This window comes from Zophobas morio, unplaced genomic scaffold (genome assembly GCF_036711695.1).
Source record: "Zophobas morio isolate AGI-343-1 ecotype UQ-CSIRO unplaced genomic scaffold, CSIRO_AGI_Zmor_V1 ptg000012l, whole genome shotgun sequence".
Taxonomy (NCBI): Eukaryota; Metazoa; Arthropoda; class Insecta; order Coleoptera; family Tenebrionidae; genus Zophobas; species Zophobas morio.
This window is the reverse complement of record NW_026972117.1, coordinates 557,759-572,199: the sequence shown is the minus strand read 5'-3', so window position 1 is coordinate 572,199 and position 14,441 is coordinate 557,759. Positions and strand designations below refer to the sequence as shown.

General features: G+C 40.0%; 1 protein-coding gene across 1 annotated transcript; it reads right to left on the bottom strand.

Annotated features, from left to right (window-relative positions):
* Positions 1 to 11,934: 11,934 nt before the first annotated feature.
* On the bottom strand, positions 11,935 to 14,350 carry LOC135127797 (choline transporter-like protein 3). The gene is made up of 13 exons (XM_064054420.1): positions 14,260 to 14,350; positions 14,097 to 14,216; positions 13,899 to 14,044; positions 13,746 to 13,847; positions 13,618 to 13,696; positions 13,497 to 13,563; positions 13,334 to 13,442; positions 13,097 to 13,286; positions 12,776 to 13,026; positions 12,492 to 12,724; positions 12,278 to 12,444; positions 12,136 to 12,231; positions 11,935 to 12,078 (listed from the first exon to the last, which is right to left on the bottom strand). The coding sequence occupies exons 1-13, from the start codon at positions 14,296 to 14,298 to the stop codon at positions 11,935 to 11,937; spliced, it is 1,743 nt and encodes a 580-aa protein (XP_063910490.1). The 5' UTR covers positions 14,299 to 14,350.
* Between the last annotated feature and the right edge of the window lie 91 nt (positions 14,351 to 14,441).

The window sequence follows — 14,441 nt, the reverse complement described above, 5'->3', positions numbered from 1 at the left end:
ATGTTATTGGTGGAGCGGATAGAAAATTATTTTATAAATAATGCGTCACTGTGCACGTGGATGCCATTTTTGCGATCATACTGCGGTTGTGTTTCAGTATTTAGTTTAGTTTTAGTTTGTTTTCATTGTTGTAATTAATTATTTGCATTATGTTATTCGGGCGGTTAACGTGGAACGGAATTTGTTGAATTTTTTCCATTGGCGTACTACTTTGCATTGTAAAATGGTGGATGCGCCGGGAAAATGAATGCATATAGGTTACGGTGTTTCAAATTTCAGGAGTTCATTTTCTTACTTAAAACAGTTGCAGAGGGGAAAAGCGGAAGTTAGACACCCTGTATACGAAATACAATAAGTCCAATAATTTAAAAGCCGGTGAAACGAATTTTTGATTCTCTAATCCTGTCACGAAATGTACACTGTGATTTATGTATATTGGGGAAGTTGCTGGGTCGAGCGAATGATCAACGTAGCAAATACATATAAAGTTTGACTTTTTCAGATTTGGCTCACGTAGTTGAATATAAGCCATATATAGAAAGTTACTCTACGGACAATACATAGGAGTTTTAATATATTCTCATTGTTTAAATAAAATTCTTTCGATCCCACTTGTTACACTTCCCCTCCGGACCGTCCGCACCGGTTTTTTTTTAATCGATCCTCACCAGACAGGAGATGAGAAAAATTGGGGTTGCATGGATTTCGAAAGAAATTTGACTAAGCCAGTGATCGTCAATTCAGGCGGCACTTTAAAGTTGGCGCCGTAAATAAAGATTTGTCAGAGATTTCCGCATACAGATCTGAACGGAATACGAATTCATCCTTGATTCAGGAACATATTTTTTACTTAATCCTAATAACCAGGATTTTGAAATTTCCCTTGATAAATTTGCCTTGATTGCCTCGAATTTCCTGATTTATGTCCCTATCCCCCACGGGGTGCTCCAAAAACTGGAAAATCCTAATCATCTCATTTCTTATGTTTATGATAAATATTTTTACGAATTGCCGGCGTGAGTTATCGCCGAATTTAATTTCTTTTCGCGCGCGATCGATCCGTCCCGGCTTTCGCGACGAATTAAAACCGACCCAACAGGACGTATTAATAACCCCCAATTCGGTACAGGTTCCATGTGGGAAGCGGACGTTGATTGACTGTTATCGGAAACGTACGGATTGCGATTTATTGCTCTTGTGATACTCAAAATTATTCTATCAATGTCCGACGCATCAGATGAGATAACGAGCTTTGAAATTGAGACAGGTTTTTGTTCACGCCGGCACGCCGAAAATCATAATTACCGCGGCGAATGGAAACATTAGATCGTGATATACTGGCAGCAGATCGTGCAAATGATTTCGCCGTTTAGTGATAATTCCTTTACATGTCAGGTACTTACTGTTAACGGTGGTAAACACTTCACAGAATGTTTAATTTTAGCAGCTCAGGCAGTAGAAATATTTTTTTAGCAAGTTGTGCTATAGTCATTTCGCTACGTAAAATTGTTATTAGCTCGAGGTGCTAAACGAACGTAAATTCAAACAGCACCCCCGAAGCCCAAATGCAAATAATTCCACTCTGTCCAAATTAAGGAGGCTCAAAACACCCTTTAACGAAGACAAAATTTAATGCACTTCCAATTAAAAATGTAGAACGCGAAAGTCACCGTCGCGAATAAAATCAAAATGAAAATTAGCAAGGCATGGTTCAACTATCAAAAGAAATTAAATTTCCTCCTAAATGCCACCTAATTGAATAAGGTGGCCTTTTCGATGCGACTAGTGCTCCCAGAAATGTTTCGCAGAACAAGAAATGATTCGATTAGATTCAAACAGGACGAAATTTCTTACGTAACCGTTATTCTAACGTTTCCAATTTTAGGCAATAATCGAAAGGGCTTAAGTTTTATCCTTCGTATCAGTGGACTGACCGCTTTAATATTTTATCCCCCGGGATTAAGATTGGAAGAAGCAATTAAGAATTATCGAACCGGTTCGCTTTTAGTGAAGTACGTTTCAGACAGAATTCCGGATTCGATTTCCGCCGCTTTCAGCCCCGGACCATCCGCTACCTGTATTTGAGAATGTATAGTGTTTGAGTTTGGCCTCTTCTACTCCATTAGGAGGACATTTGAGCATGTTTGCGTTAGATTAACTGGTACAGTTTACTCTGCTGGCCTAACTCGTGCCGGAATGACTGCATGCTGATATTAGGACGGGATTTACACAAAACGGTTTATGCTGTATAGTTTTGGAGATTTTCTCCCACGCACAGGTGGACCGCATCCACTTATCCATCACAATATTTCAGTAATTACTGTGCACGACCGGAACCGCAAACGTAGACAGTTTTCTATACATTACATTTTTTAGTCGAAGTTTTCCAAAGCGTCCCTAGTAATCGGCGATAATTTCAACTAAACAACCTACATTCAATAAAGCCAATGAAACATTTGCATTTTGATCTTCCCTTTGAGGTCTCTTGAGCGAATAAAACATGTACATTTTCCGAGTGCAGTTCTTCGCATTTACTTACAAAAGCTTTTCATTAGAACCGTAATTTGCTTTGACGTCGAAGCTGAAAAGGAAATTCAGTTTATAGAAGTTTATGCACAAAAAATCGCGAGCCTCCGCATTGTCGCAGTCCATCGTACTACTGGTTGCATAATCGCACGTTTCCAGACGTGCTGGTCACACGATCCCCGATAAAATATAAACAAGCGTCTAGAGACCCATTTTAGTTTGCAGTCCAATATTAAATGCAATAGGTAGCATTTCAAATGCAACTGTTTTGACGTCACGCGAACAAAAATGTAAATTATTAAGGGTCATTTCCACAAACTCCTGTTTCGTGGCGAACAACGAAAAAATAAGTCAAATGATTGCCGGTGTTACGTCTGTTAACGTCATTCAACACATTTCCTACACGTCTTCCGAAAATAAACGGTATTCAGTTTTATCCAGGGTCGGCGAATCACCACAAATGCTGCGCAATGCATTGTAGTGCCCTTTGAACGTCACCGATTTTTATATTATCTCCAAGTGGACGTAAAAATTGTTTCCTAAAGCGTGGTCTAAACAACACAAGCAGCGTTGTGCTCTTGTTTGCAGAATCTTGGAATAATATGACTTTTAAACAATAACGGAGCAAACTCAAGATATTTCTTCGAATCAAGATTCGCTAATTAATAGACAAACAATTGTAGCACATGAAGAATTAAAGAAAAAACTTAATTTTTCGCACTGTTGCGACTAGGGACTAGGGCCGCAAAAACTGCAGCTGCGAATTGGCGCAGTCGCGCGGCCAGCGTATTACTGGCTGCATAATCCCCCTTTTCCAGAATCGTACTCGCCGCTCATAATTCGCAATAAAATAAAAGGAGAGCAAGACGGCCCTGTAGTGAGCAATGACCTCTTCGCGGGCGGCGTTGCCACGGCAACGGATGGAGCCCGGGCCGGGGGGCGGCCGGACTGGGCCTCGAATTAACCTATTAGTGGTGGGCTTCTTATCTCACCTCTATCCTTTTATGCCCCATGGATATTGATGACCGGGATCATTATAACACTTGCTGGGTGCCGGGATGCGATAAAAAATGTAATATTCATCGGCGTAAAAGGGCGAGAAGTGAAAGATGATGCACGTTGTACGGGATGTAAAGAGTAATTACCGAAAAATATACCGGGCTTTTTAAATTGTACACGTAATTAATTACAATTAGGTCGGAGCTGGTGTGGTATTGTTTTTATTGCTGCAGCTGTCATGCGGATGATTTATTGTGGGCTATCGCGGTGGTTCGAGTAGTGGAGAATTTACATCGTGAATAATTAAGCCAGTTTTGTGGGTCTTTGGGACAGAGGTGCGAGATTGCCTCGCAGGAGAAAAATGTGCACACATATTTTGAATAATTTCGTAAGTAAATCGTTTAGAATAAACGACTCGGATTGTACAATCCTGTATCGAGTGATGAGAGAACTAAACGACTTTTTCTCGCCACACTTCCTCCAAAATCCCCCCCTTCAATCATTATCACTTATTTTTTTCGCGTCTGTGCAAACATGAAGCTCCCGCTCGCAATTAATTAACGATTGTTAATTAATTTCATCCGGATCGCAGCGAGCAATATCTCCGCCACCAGAGAATATTTTCTGTTTGACGTCTTAATTGGCAATTTGCCGGAACGACAAGAAAAAAAAGTCCTAAAAGGTATCAGTCTGCCAAATCTGGTTACATTATATGCCCCGAATAACCATTATAAGACGGCATGCGAAACAAAATAGCGATGAAAGAAAGGGTGAAATAAATTGCGAACCATAATAGAGTATCTCGCAAGATATCGGCTGAGCGGAACGCATTACGTACGGCGACGATTCCACTAAATCCGCTACTGAAAATTCATGAGCGGTACTATTCCAGATTCGGAGCTCAAGGGCAGGGTTGGACTTGGTCGGTTCGACTTTTTGGTTGTTTGGGGACGAGCTCGCGATGCCGCGTTGCGGACAGAAGGAGTCTTGTTTTATTTATTGCTAGTTTGCCATTTTTCTGTATTAGTTGAATTAATTAAAATGTCAAATTTTTCGCCACGTTTCATGACGATAATTTATGATCTCACAGTGCTCATTTTGTGCAGTCCAAGCACAGTTTCTAATTTAAACACATTTTGCAAAATTCTGAGAAAAATTAGGTTAGTGTGCGGGCATGCCCGCCGCTTATCCATAATGTACCGGCAATAAATTGTAATTTCGCATGTGTTTATAGAAATTCGAGCACACGAATCTGCCAGGCATTTTTATGGCACTGGCTATTTATGCGCTTATTACGGCCGTTTGTGAGCTCTGCAATCGCGTTTATTAGCGCCTCAGCCAAAAAATCCGGAGCGGTCATTACGACGGAAATCGTCGCGACGGCGAGAAAAATCGACGATTATTTTTCGACCGGGCTTATTTTGGGCTCGACGTCGCCGATTTTCGTTAAGCCTCGTGGATAGACAAGTTAATTGCAGTTCTTGAAAGCTTTATGAGTATCCAGAGGGAAATTAAGTTTGCAGCAGTGTACCGCATGCACAAGAACCCTTTTAAGTTTGATACTTTGAAACGGATTTTACGTGAGGACCTCGTATATTAGACGGAGTACTTTTGAAATTTTAAACTCGTGCATGGAGTTAGCAAGTCGGCGGCGGCGGCGGCGATGGAAAAATCGCGAGCGTGATTTAACGAAAATTAATATTCATGGTTAAATTGGCACCGAAGGCGGCCGTTTTTTGCGCTAATTAAAAGGCGCAAGGGAAACGCTGATTTCGCACTACGTTTATAATTTGGGTTGTTTATGGAATTATTTAATTGCTTTTAGTCTTCTATGATCACCCGTGTAATACATAAAATTAGAAGTACCTTCAACATGACGTCATCGGTGTGTTGGAGTAAACGAGCGGAAAGCTGCATTTCGTTAGACTTTCGTCGAAACGACTAGCACGATGCTTCTCTTCGCTATCGCTGTGGAAGTAAAAAAACACGTAGACCAACGTTGATGCGGAATTCTCCTCTCCGAAATAAACTTGTAGTCCTTTAATCCTGCGGGATATTGGTTCGATGCTCGCTAAAATCAAATCACATCATGGACGAGATCTCAACGGATTCAGTTTCAAACGCGCACTTTATGAAGTGGACCTTAAATAAGGATATTACCGTGGTAATTTTCCCTTGTTTGTCGGATCTGATTTCTTTGAAGCCGCGTTAACTTAGTTTATCGTTAAGACATCGAACTACGCCACTGGATGTTATTACAAGCAAACAGAAATAATGAAAACCCATAACATCATTGATTGTTCCGAACGAAACGCAATTCCCTCGGACTCGTTCGAGAGCAATATAATTTAAAATACTCCGGTATTTGATAAGGGACCGAAAATGATTGATTCTAGAAAGTTTATTAAAGGCCGGTTTTATACTTCACGCGATTATGAGCCCTATTTTATCCCACATTAATAAAGACGGGCAATGCTTGCCGAAGGAAAAGAATGAGAACAGGGGGGGACTGAGGCGCAACGGGCCCCAACAAAAAAAATTGTTGAAGTATAGTCGTGATTGAACTCCACATCTACATAAGTGTACGAGAATAATACCTTTATGCCACTTGTGCGTAAATAAACGTTAAAAAGCGCTAAACTAATTCCGGTCGTCTTTGAAGAGCCATCTTTATTTATTTTGTGAAGTACCTCTGTGCATCACCTGCCGCCCCCACCGTTACGAAGACTTCTGATATTGGAAGCAACAAAAGAGCACGATAACCGTGATCAATGCTCCCTCTGCATCCCCTCTATCGCCGCTCGTGGCTTTAGAGCGGTAAAAAACGTCAGTAGTAGACTATATATTTTAAAAACACATCTAAACACGCACTTCTCGTGACCTAAAATTTAAATTTAATGCACTTGAGGGAGCGATGCGAGACTCAAATATGTTTAACATTATACGCCGTAGAAGCAAAAGAGCCAACTTAATTTTACGACTCTTTAGATTCAGGTTAGTCTAAAATAAAATTAAAACGTTGTTTATCATCCGAGCTCTCTAATCTTGGATTTTTATTTGGGTCTCGTTCGAATTCCCAAACTTGCAACCTTTACTAATCAAACTTTCCAATGAATCTTATTACACAATGGGGCGTCTTACCATTTTCATTTCGAATCGATACGAACTCCATTCTTCTTTGTATCATTTCGACGCAAAATACTTAACCATACTACAAAAGCAACTCATTGTGGATTTCTTCTGTTGTGTAAATGGGTGCATTATATAATAATGATTCCGTTTCCAAAGAAACCAAATTGTTCGCAACGTCTTTGCCGCTTTCACGTTTTATTCTCGACATCAGACTGTGCTAATGCGGGATATTTTCGATATTATTTGGTGTTTTTCACGGGCTTCGAGTAAACGCAGAACTGATAATGATCGACGCTTGTTTGACGCTATCGACGTTTCACATTTAAAACAACTTTCACCCGACAGATGCTGTATTTATTTATAATATAATACAATATTTTTACGATTTAAAAAGAGTGTAGCTTCTGATTGATCTTACCGTTAGGTTTGCTTGAACGAACATTACTCCAGCAGGTGATGAATAATACAGCGAAAGTCGGGTTAACCTCAAAGTCCTCAAAAGGGAGACATCTATATGAACGTCGCCACGCTACTGATATAATGGGTCGCGAGCTTCGCTCTCTCCACACCTCCTTGTTTGCTTCGAAGGAACTTTAAACTCAATTTGTCGCGATTTCCTTTCAGTTTTAACGCTCGTTCGTATTTATAGCTGACGTTCTGTATTTTTGCCGTCAAGAATTACGACCACGTCAACCCCCAAACAATCGTTCGGTAACCTAATCTTGCAGTATACTTCCGAGTCCACCAACATATCAAATTTCAATCATCTAGACAAAATAAACGAGAAAACTTCATATTTACGACACTGCATCGTTTATAAAGTAGTTATCCCGTTCCATCTATCAGAATTATTAGCCTTGGCTAAAATGCTGAAATACTTTTTCCTTTACGACACTAGACCGAGATTCGAATAATTCTTCAGATTGTAAGTCCGGATATTCGTTCAGAGTGCACTTTTGGCGCACCGTCAAGAATGTTGGTTTGGTTAAAACGAAAATCTAATCGGAGATGAATTTAAATTTAGCTGGGTTTCAATTAACGGCATTGTTAATTCGTGAGATATTATGGAGCAGTTAATAGTATTAAGTTCGCGAGAATGATTTATATGCACTGTAAATTTATAAATAATTTTGAAGGTTAACGCTGAATGGAGCTTGAATGTGGTATTACACATGTGTATCAGTAGATTGTGGATTATAACGTGGAAAGTGGGAGAAGGCAATTAGGATTTTCGTATTGTTAGATGAAACGGAAAGGGATAAATCTAATTTCGCTATTCTTCGAGAGCATTTGTTGCAGCTTCTTTGATTCTCACAGAATTAAAGGAGGTGCCTAACTCGATATGAAAAATTCTTTGAATCTTTCAGTCAGTGATTTTTCGAAACGTCGCGTCGTGGCCGATTCGTAACGTCGTTTAGAAAAAAAAAAAATCATAAATTTGAATCGAAAAGTCCTTGGACGAACTAACGTAAATAATTTGTTTTCAGGATCGGCCGCCTAGCGAACAGTCTCGATGGTGGATGCGCCGGGTAAGTTAAGCGTTCCTCTTGACCGAAACAGTGCATCGCATACAATTTAACTACATCGACATTTTCTTCGCTATTTATAATTTCTTTGGCGAATGAGCGGTTTTTATGTGCGCTTTAACTCAATCTTGCTTTGGTAAAAGTCCAGCTCGACATTTTATGACCTGCATATACACATAGAAACTGCGGTCATAAAACCACACAATAAATTGCAACTCCTCCTCCAATGTTGTCTCTGTCGACCCAAGACCGAATCCAGCCCCGGGCTTTTTAATTCCAACAGAAAAATTCAGATCCGGGCTCCGTGCGCTGCCTTCTGCAGTAAATAATTTACATACTCGACCAAATAAAAAACATTAAATAATTCATCGCGAGTAATTTTGTTTACTTCGACTTACTCCTCCTCGGAGGCTTCACAAAAAGCCGCGTTTTGTGTTTCCGTTGAACGAAAAGATTGCTTTTTTGTCAGCGGCCCGACATGTTGTTTTTTATGAGGCAATCCAGCGAATCTGAAGGAAAAAATTCCGAGCTACCTGCGCTTTTACCGCTGTTCTTACAAATATTGTTGTAAATTTTTTTATGCCGCTTTGGAGAATTCCAGAAACAACGTCATCACCATAACATCGGACCTTTGTTTTACGTTCCTTTATATCTCTTTCTCATCATATATTGAGAATAAAGTTTACGATTTTTTCATTATGATTGTCCCGACTTTTATGAGTTTCTATGCAACGTCGTAAAATTTCTTTGTATTTAATCTGGCGCGAGGTTTTCGGGACTAATTGCGGCACTTCGATCCGTCGCAGGCGACTGCTCTCCAGTCAGTACCAGACGGCGCTACGTAATTTATTTGTAAATATACGCATGCATTTAAACGTTCTGTTGTGATATAAGTATTTGTTACTTTTTGGCTACTGATAATTAATTTATTGCGTAGTAGAAATAATGCACATCTAGCGGCAAGTAAAACGTCGCATGTCAAGCAAAAAGACGTCATGTTTTCGAGACGCTATAATAAAATTCATATTATGAACACCGTTCGAATCCGATTCCGGCCATACAGGTGATCATTCCTCCGAGCTTGCTTGCTTGCTTGCTTGCTCCGCTTCCGCCGTGGCGAAACCTGATTAAATAAAGTTCAGAAGCCAAAACATTCCTCAACGAAAACGCCACTTTGCATTATGGAGAGCTCGTCAGGGGCAAATTCAATATTGTCACCTCACAAAGTAGAGTTTGTCATTAAGATCCTACTAAAGATATTAAGTCATGGAACATAAAATTTTAATCGCGTTCCATATAATCCGTCTCTTGTAAAAGCCAAAGCTTTGCGTAATAAGTTTACAGCGCCCCGTCACAAAAGACACATTGACGAAATTTTAATGCCGGAATTAGTTTTTATGCAGTGGAAGCTTCAAATTACGGTCTACTTTTACGGCCCGTGATTTGTAATCGCAGACCGCCGAAAAATACGCTTTTTAAACGTCCAACAATTTCGGTTCGTCGCGGAAGTGCACTTTTATCGCTTTTTCGCATCAGAGCGGGCTTTTCCCGTGCACTTAATTACCTCGAATTTTTCCGTACGAGGATCATATTTAATTTTCCGTAACGAAACCATCAACATGGTTACTACTGTGTGCGCTATAATACGTGATACATTTTTTCTTTAACGACGATCGGACTTTCGTTTTATTAGGCTGCTTGGACCTTTGGGGTTTACTTTACTGTTGCTAACATAAGGAGCAGTATTCGGTGAGAATGGGGTCGAAAATAAAATTTTGGTTTTTGCGTCGAAGCTTTACTTTATAGTGTCTTTGTTGACTTTAACTTTAGCCGGTCTCCAGCCCTAGATGCTAATTATTCGAAGTGTAAAGCCTCTAAGAAAGACTAAGTATGTTCTTAACGCTGGAAGTGTGCGCCGTATCACGTTACAAGGCGTAATTATGCAAAAAGTGTTTCGAGGCGATAACAAAACAAAACTTCGACGATTTTTAAGTTTCAAGTTTTAACAATGTCGACGCATTTTTTTATGAGCCACGCAAACGTTGCCAAAACAGGATGTGTTAATATATTATATCGTTCAGGATGTTTTTAGACAAAGGTAGGCCATGTACTAATTTGGTTGGCAACCAACTTCGTACATGCAAAAATCCCTAATGAAAAATGAAATTTAGCATTTTAGGTTAAGTTGTTGAAAAACTATAACGCTGTTGCCAGTAATTTCACACTTTGTATTTTCCATTCTAATAAGTACGATTCAAAGCACTGGAGGAAACAATTATTATTTCAGTATTTAATAAGCACAGTCAATATAATCAATAATCACTTTTATCTAAAACATCTTGAACGGTTTATAAGGATTAAACTCTTAAATATGTAGTAATTTCCTAAGCAACTTTTTATTTTTTCCTTTGTTTGGAATGACGAATACTCGTTCCTTATTACGAAACTGACCGTTTCTCCTAGACCAACAGAAGAAAAGTTGTAGGTGCCCAATTCCCCCAAGAACTATATTCGCATGTTATTGTTGAAATTTCGTTTACACTTTAAAAGAGAGAGGAATTATTGATAAAGAAGGCAAAACTTTTTCCAAGTTTAGTTTTTTTGTTAATTCTGTGCCGGCCATCGTGCTCCCCCCGTAATCGAGCGTTTGTTGCCCAGGCTTGTCGATGTATATCAGAGGCGTGCCATCGGGGGGTAATTGCATTAGAGGTGGATTTAAGCAAAGTTGGTGGATGAAATTGTATTGTTGTCCCGGCCGTCGACAGCAACATCGTAATAATAAGATTCCAAGTTTCCACTTACTGTAGGAAAGTGGAAAATGGACGTAATGTAATTCAATCAGCTGGAGTGGGAAAGGCAGGTACCTCGAGCATTGGTGGTGTAATTGAGGGCGGGCTACTTTAAATTCAAGCGCTCTTCGTGTTAATCTAATACTCGCATTGTAAGCGCACCCGATGATTGCGGATCTCGTCTACATCCGTCCTCCACCTCCTCCTTCTGCCGGAACTACTTTACCAAACTCCGACAAACAATACCTACAACTTATTCCATTTATATGTGCTTTGTCTCTTCTTCGATTATTACGAGGATTGGATTTGTAAACTTTGTCGCCGCTGAAGGGTTAATTGGAGCGGTGTTGAACTTTTTGCTAATTTTGAAGTACAATGGTGCTCATTTATTGGGAAAAAAGACGGAGGTGGTTGTGCTTGTTTCTGACCGTTTTCGGTGTGGGAAAATGCGGAAAATTGTAAAAGAATATTTCCCTCCCCGGTTCTCTGTCGGGCCTTTCTCTTTCTATTCTCCTCTAAATTTCGTGGCCGCATCGTGATCATTATTCTTAAATTCCCCTTCAATTATTTAGACATTTCGTGCCTCATATTCTCCGTTTTCCCTCTGTATTGTTCTCACTTTATTTGCTCTCGTTCATCGAAGGCTTTTGTTTTTTCGTTCTCTGACGATATTGTAGAGCTGCAATGTGAAACTTGCCACCACTACTCTACTCCAGGAGTTATCGACTTGTTTTATTTTTACGGTAATAATAATTTTCGCAAAATTCCAGCATCTGTTTGTTTGATTTTTGACAGGCCAGACAAAGAGCCCCACTGCGTCCTAGTATCAGATCACTAAATTGAGGTCCTTTTTACACCTGAGTGATTATTATCGTTGCTTTAAAAACTTTATTTTTATATTCGAAGAAGAAAAAAAACGTAAGACAATAAAGTCACAAAACCAATTTACAAGCTTTTATTGCCTATGATTGTTCGCGTAATTTCGTAGCCTCCCTCGCTGCGCTTATCAGTGTTTTTAGTCTTTCGCTCATGAAGTACGGTTTCGTGTTCCCGTCATTCATGAGTTTGTCTTCGCAAAAACAAATAAATATAGTCTCCACGGCAACCTAAAAATTCACGGCCAAATTGGAATTTTGCGACTGGGACCAGCTGTTCATTTATACGTTTATGACTTGCATGAAAAAATATACGACGACACCACATCCGGCGGCCCCTATCAGAAGCACGGTCCAGTAATGGTCTAATTGTAAATCGGTTGCCTAAAACGAATATTTTTTTCACACTTAGTCTTAGTAGACTTCTTACTTCGTGTATGATAACAGCTTCTCCTAAGGCCGCAAGTATCACCAAAAGAATAGCACAAACTATGATGAAATCCGCTACTGTGTCTAATGCTACAGCGTCCATTAAGTTAGCCCACAATAATCTTGCAGCACGCACTCCGGATTTGTACAACGGCTCCCCATGCATAGCTTCGACAGTAGTTACAATATAACTTCAAGCACTACTTGCTTTTTACCTGTTTGGATGTAGGCGCGTTTCGTTAGGTACTGTGTTACACTCTCTAAGCAAACCAAACAACACTGCACACAATTGCGTACACATGTACAGTTAAAATGATCTTGAAAAAATTGCAGGACGACACGTACCACGGTTAGGATGGTTATAAACATAGAACCAAAAGCGACAGTACCGATGTGGTACCTGAAAAGGACGTAGCAGCTGGTGAGGACCGGATAACGATCATCGGACCTATCAGTCGAAAGTTCTCAATGACGTTATTTGTGTGTTATTTTCACTTACTTTTCGTTTAAATTTTGGAAGTAGTGAGCTGATACCGGCCCGGCAACTACGATACATTGACATCCATTCGAAAGTCCTTTCAGCCAGATAAAAGTAAACCCGAGGTATGTTAGAGCACTTTTAGCCAGTGGGGTCAGCACGTACTCATGCACGGTGGGGAACTTTTCGACTTTTCTTATGTACTGATTGGAACTGATTAGGAATCCGAGGAAAACTGCAGCCGTGGCGGTAAGATACAAAACGAGAAGTGTCTGAAATGGACGATGTTTAAAAAAAAATGACCGTGGTCGTACCAGCAATTAGCGAAACAACAAAATTTACCACTACAGGTACTACAGTGAGGTATGGCGTTCTAAAAATGGCCTCTGTTGCCTCCGTAAACATTGTCATCACTAAACCGTATCTATCGTAGAAATAGCATATAAAAATACACAACAAGATTATCGTGATGGTCGCTATGATCCCAACGTATAGCAGTTGCTTCTTGTCGCTGTCTTTTACGAACCAGTACCTACGATTGTGTGGAAATTTATGGTATAACGAGGTGGTGAAAATTACCAGACGTAGGTGGTGAAACCAAACAATCCGAGGACCGAAACCGAAAGGATTCCGAAGACCGTGTGGTGAGCGTTGAAATAGAGGCAGAAGAGAAGACAGATGGCCAACACTAAAATTATAAAGATAAAACAAAATGGGTGGTACAACAAAATTAAATACCTACGTAGTGCAGTCAGACACATGGGGAGTATTAGAACAATTATGGATCTTTCGAAGTCGTGCACGAATTCCTTTGAGTAAACCTTAACCTTAAGACTTTGCATTTTTTATGAATACCTACGCACCACAAAAGTTATTATCTGGTTTGCTTTCCTGTGTCGTGGCAAGTCTTCTACAGGAATGCATCGATGAAACAATAAACGACTGCAAATGTCAATCATAATTAAATGTCTCGGCGGAAACGGATCTCTACTTCGGTCGGTCACAACCTTCGACGCATTCGTCCGGCACCATGAAGTTCTTCATGATCCACTTGGATCCATTCTTCTTGCCAGTAAAGCGATATTTCATTATTCTAGAACGACGAAATGTTTCTCTCGTTTACGAACTCTAAATTTTCGCTTACGGTTTGCCTGCCAGATCTTTCCCCGAACAGTTAATGTTTGCTCTGGGTGTATTATCGATACCACATGTGTCTCCGCACTTGTCGTATCCGTGCACAAACCTATTGTAATCCGTGCCGATGGAACTGGTCACTGATACGAAACATATCTGCGAAATGGAATGCTACTCGCATGGAACTTGGGTGGTTAGAAAGTCGTACCGCGAATATCACGGACACTAGAAAAAATCTCAGGAAGCCGGTATCCGTAATTTTACGATTTGGTGCCAGTTCTGGGATATGTAGAGGCTCGGTTTCGTCGACGTTCTTGAATTCGTAAATCTAGAAACATGTTTAGAAGCTTGTCTGGTGTTTCGTAGGTTACCGTAACAGGTGGGATTTTCTTGAAGTCTGGAAGAGGCATCGTTGGACGTTTTTTAAGTTAGGAAAAGAGTGAAAATGTTGACATTTTTGACGAGTTATATGTCAAGGGATCACTTTGACACTGGAAATCCAACGACAAGTGACTATAATTTCTCACTGTCTTCTAAAATTAACAGAATTGTA

Excerpts from the sequence above, each read along its gene's own strand:
- LOC135127797 (XM_064054420.1), bottom strand. The coding sequence starts at position 14,298 with ATGCCTCTTCCAGACTTCAAGAAAATCCCACCTGTTACG. Across the intron at positions 13,848-13,898 it reads AAAGATCTGGCAGGCAAACC|AATAATGAAATATCGCTTTA; the intron begins GTAAGCGAAAAT and ends TCGTCGTTCTAG. Across the intron at positions 13,564-13,617 it reads ACCAGATAATAACTTTTGTG|GAATTCGTGCACGACTTCGA; the intron begins GTGCGTAGGTAT and ends GTTTACTCAAAG.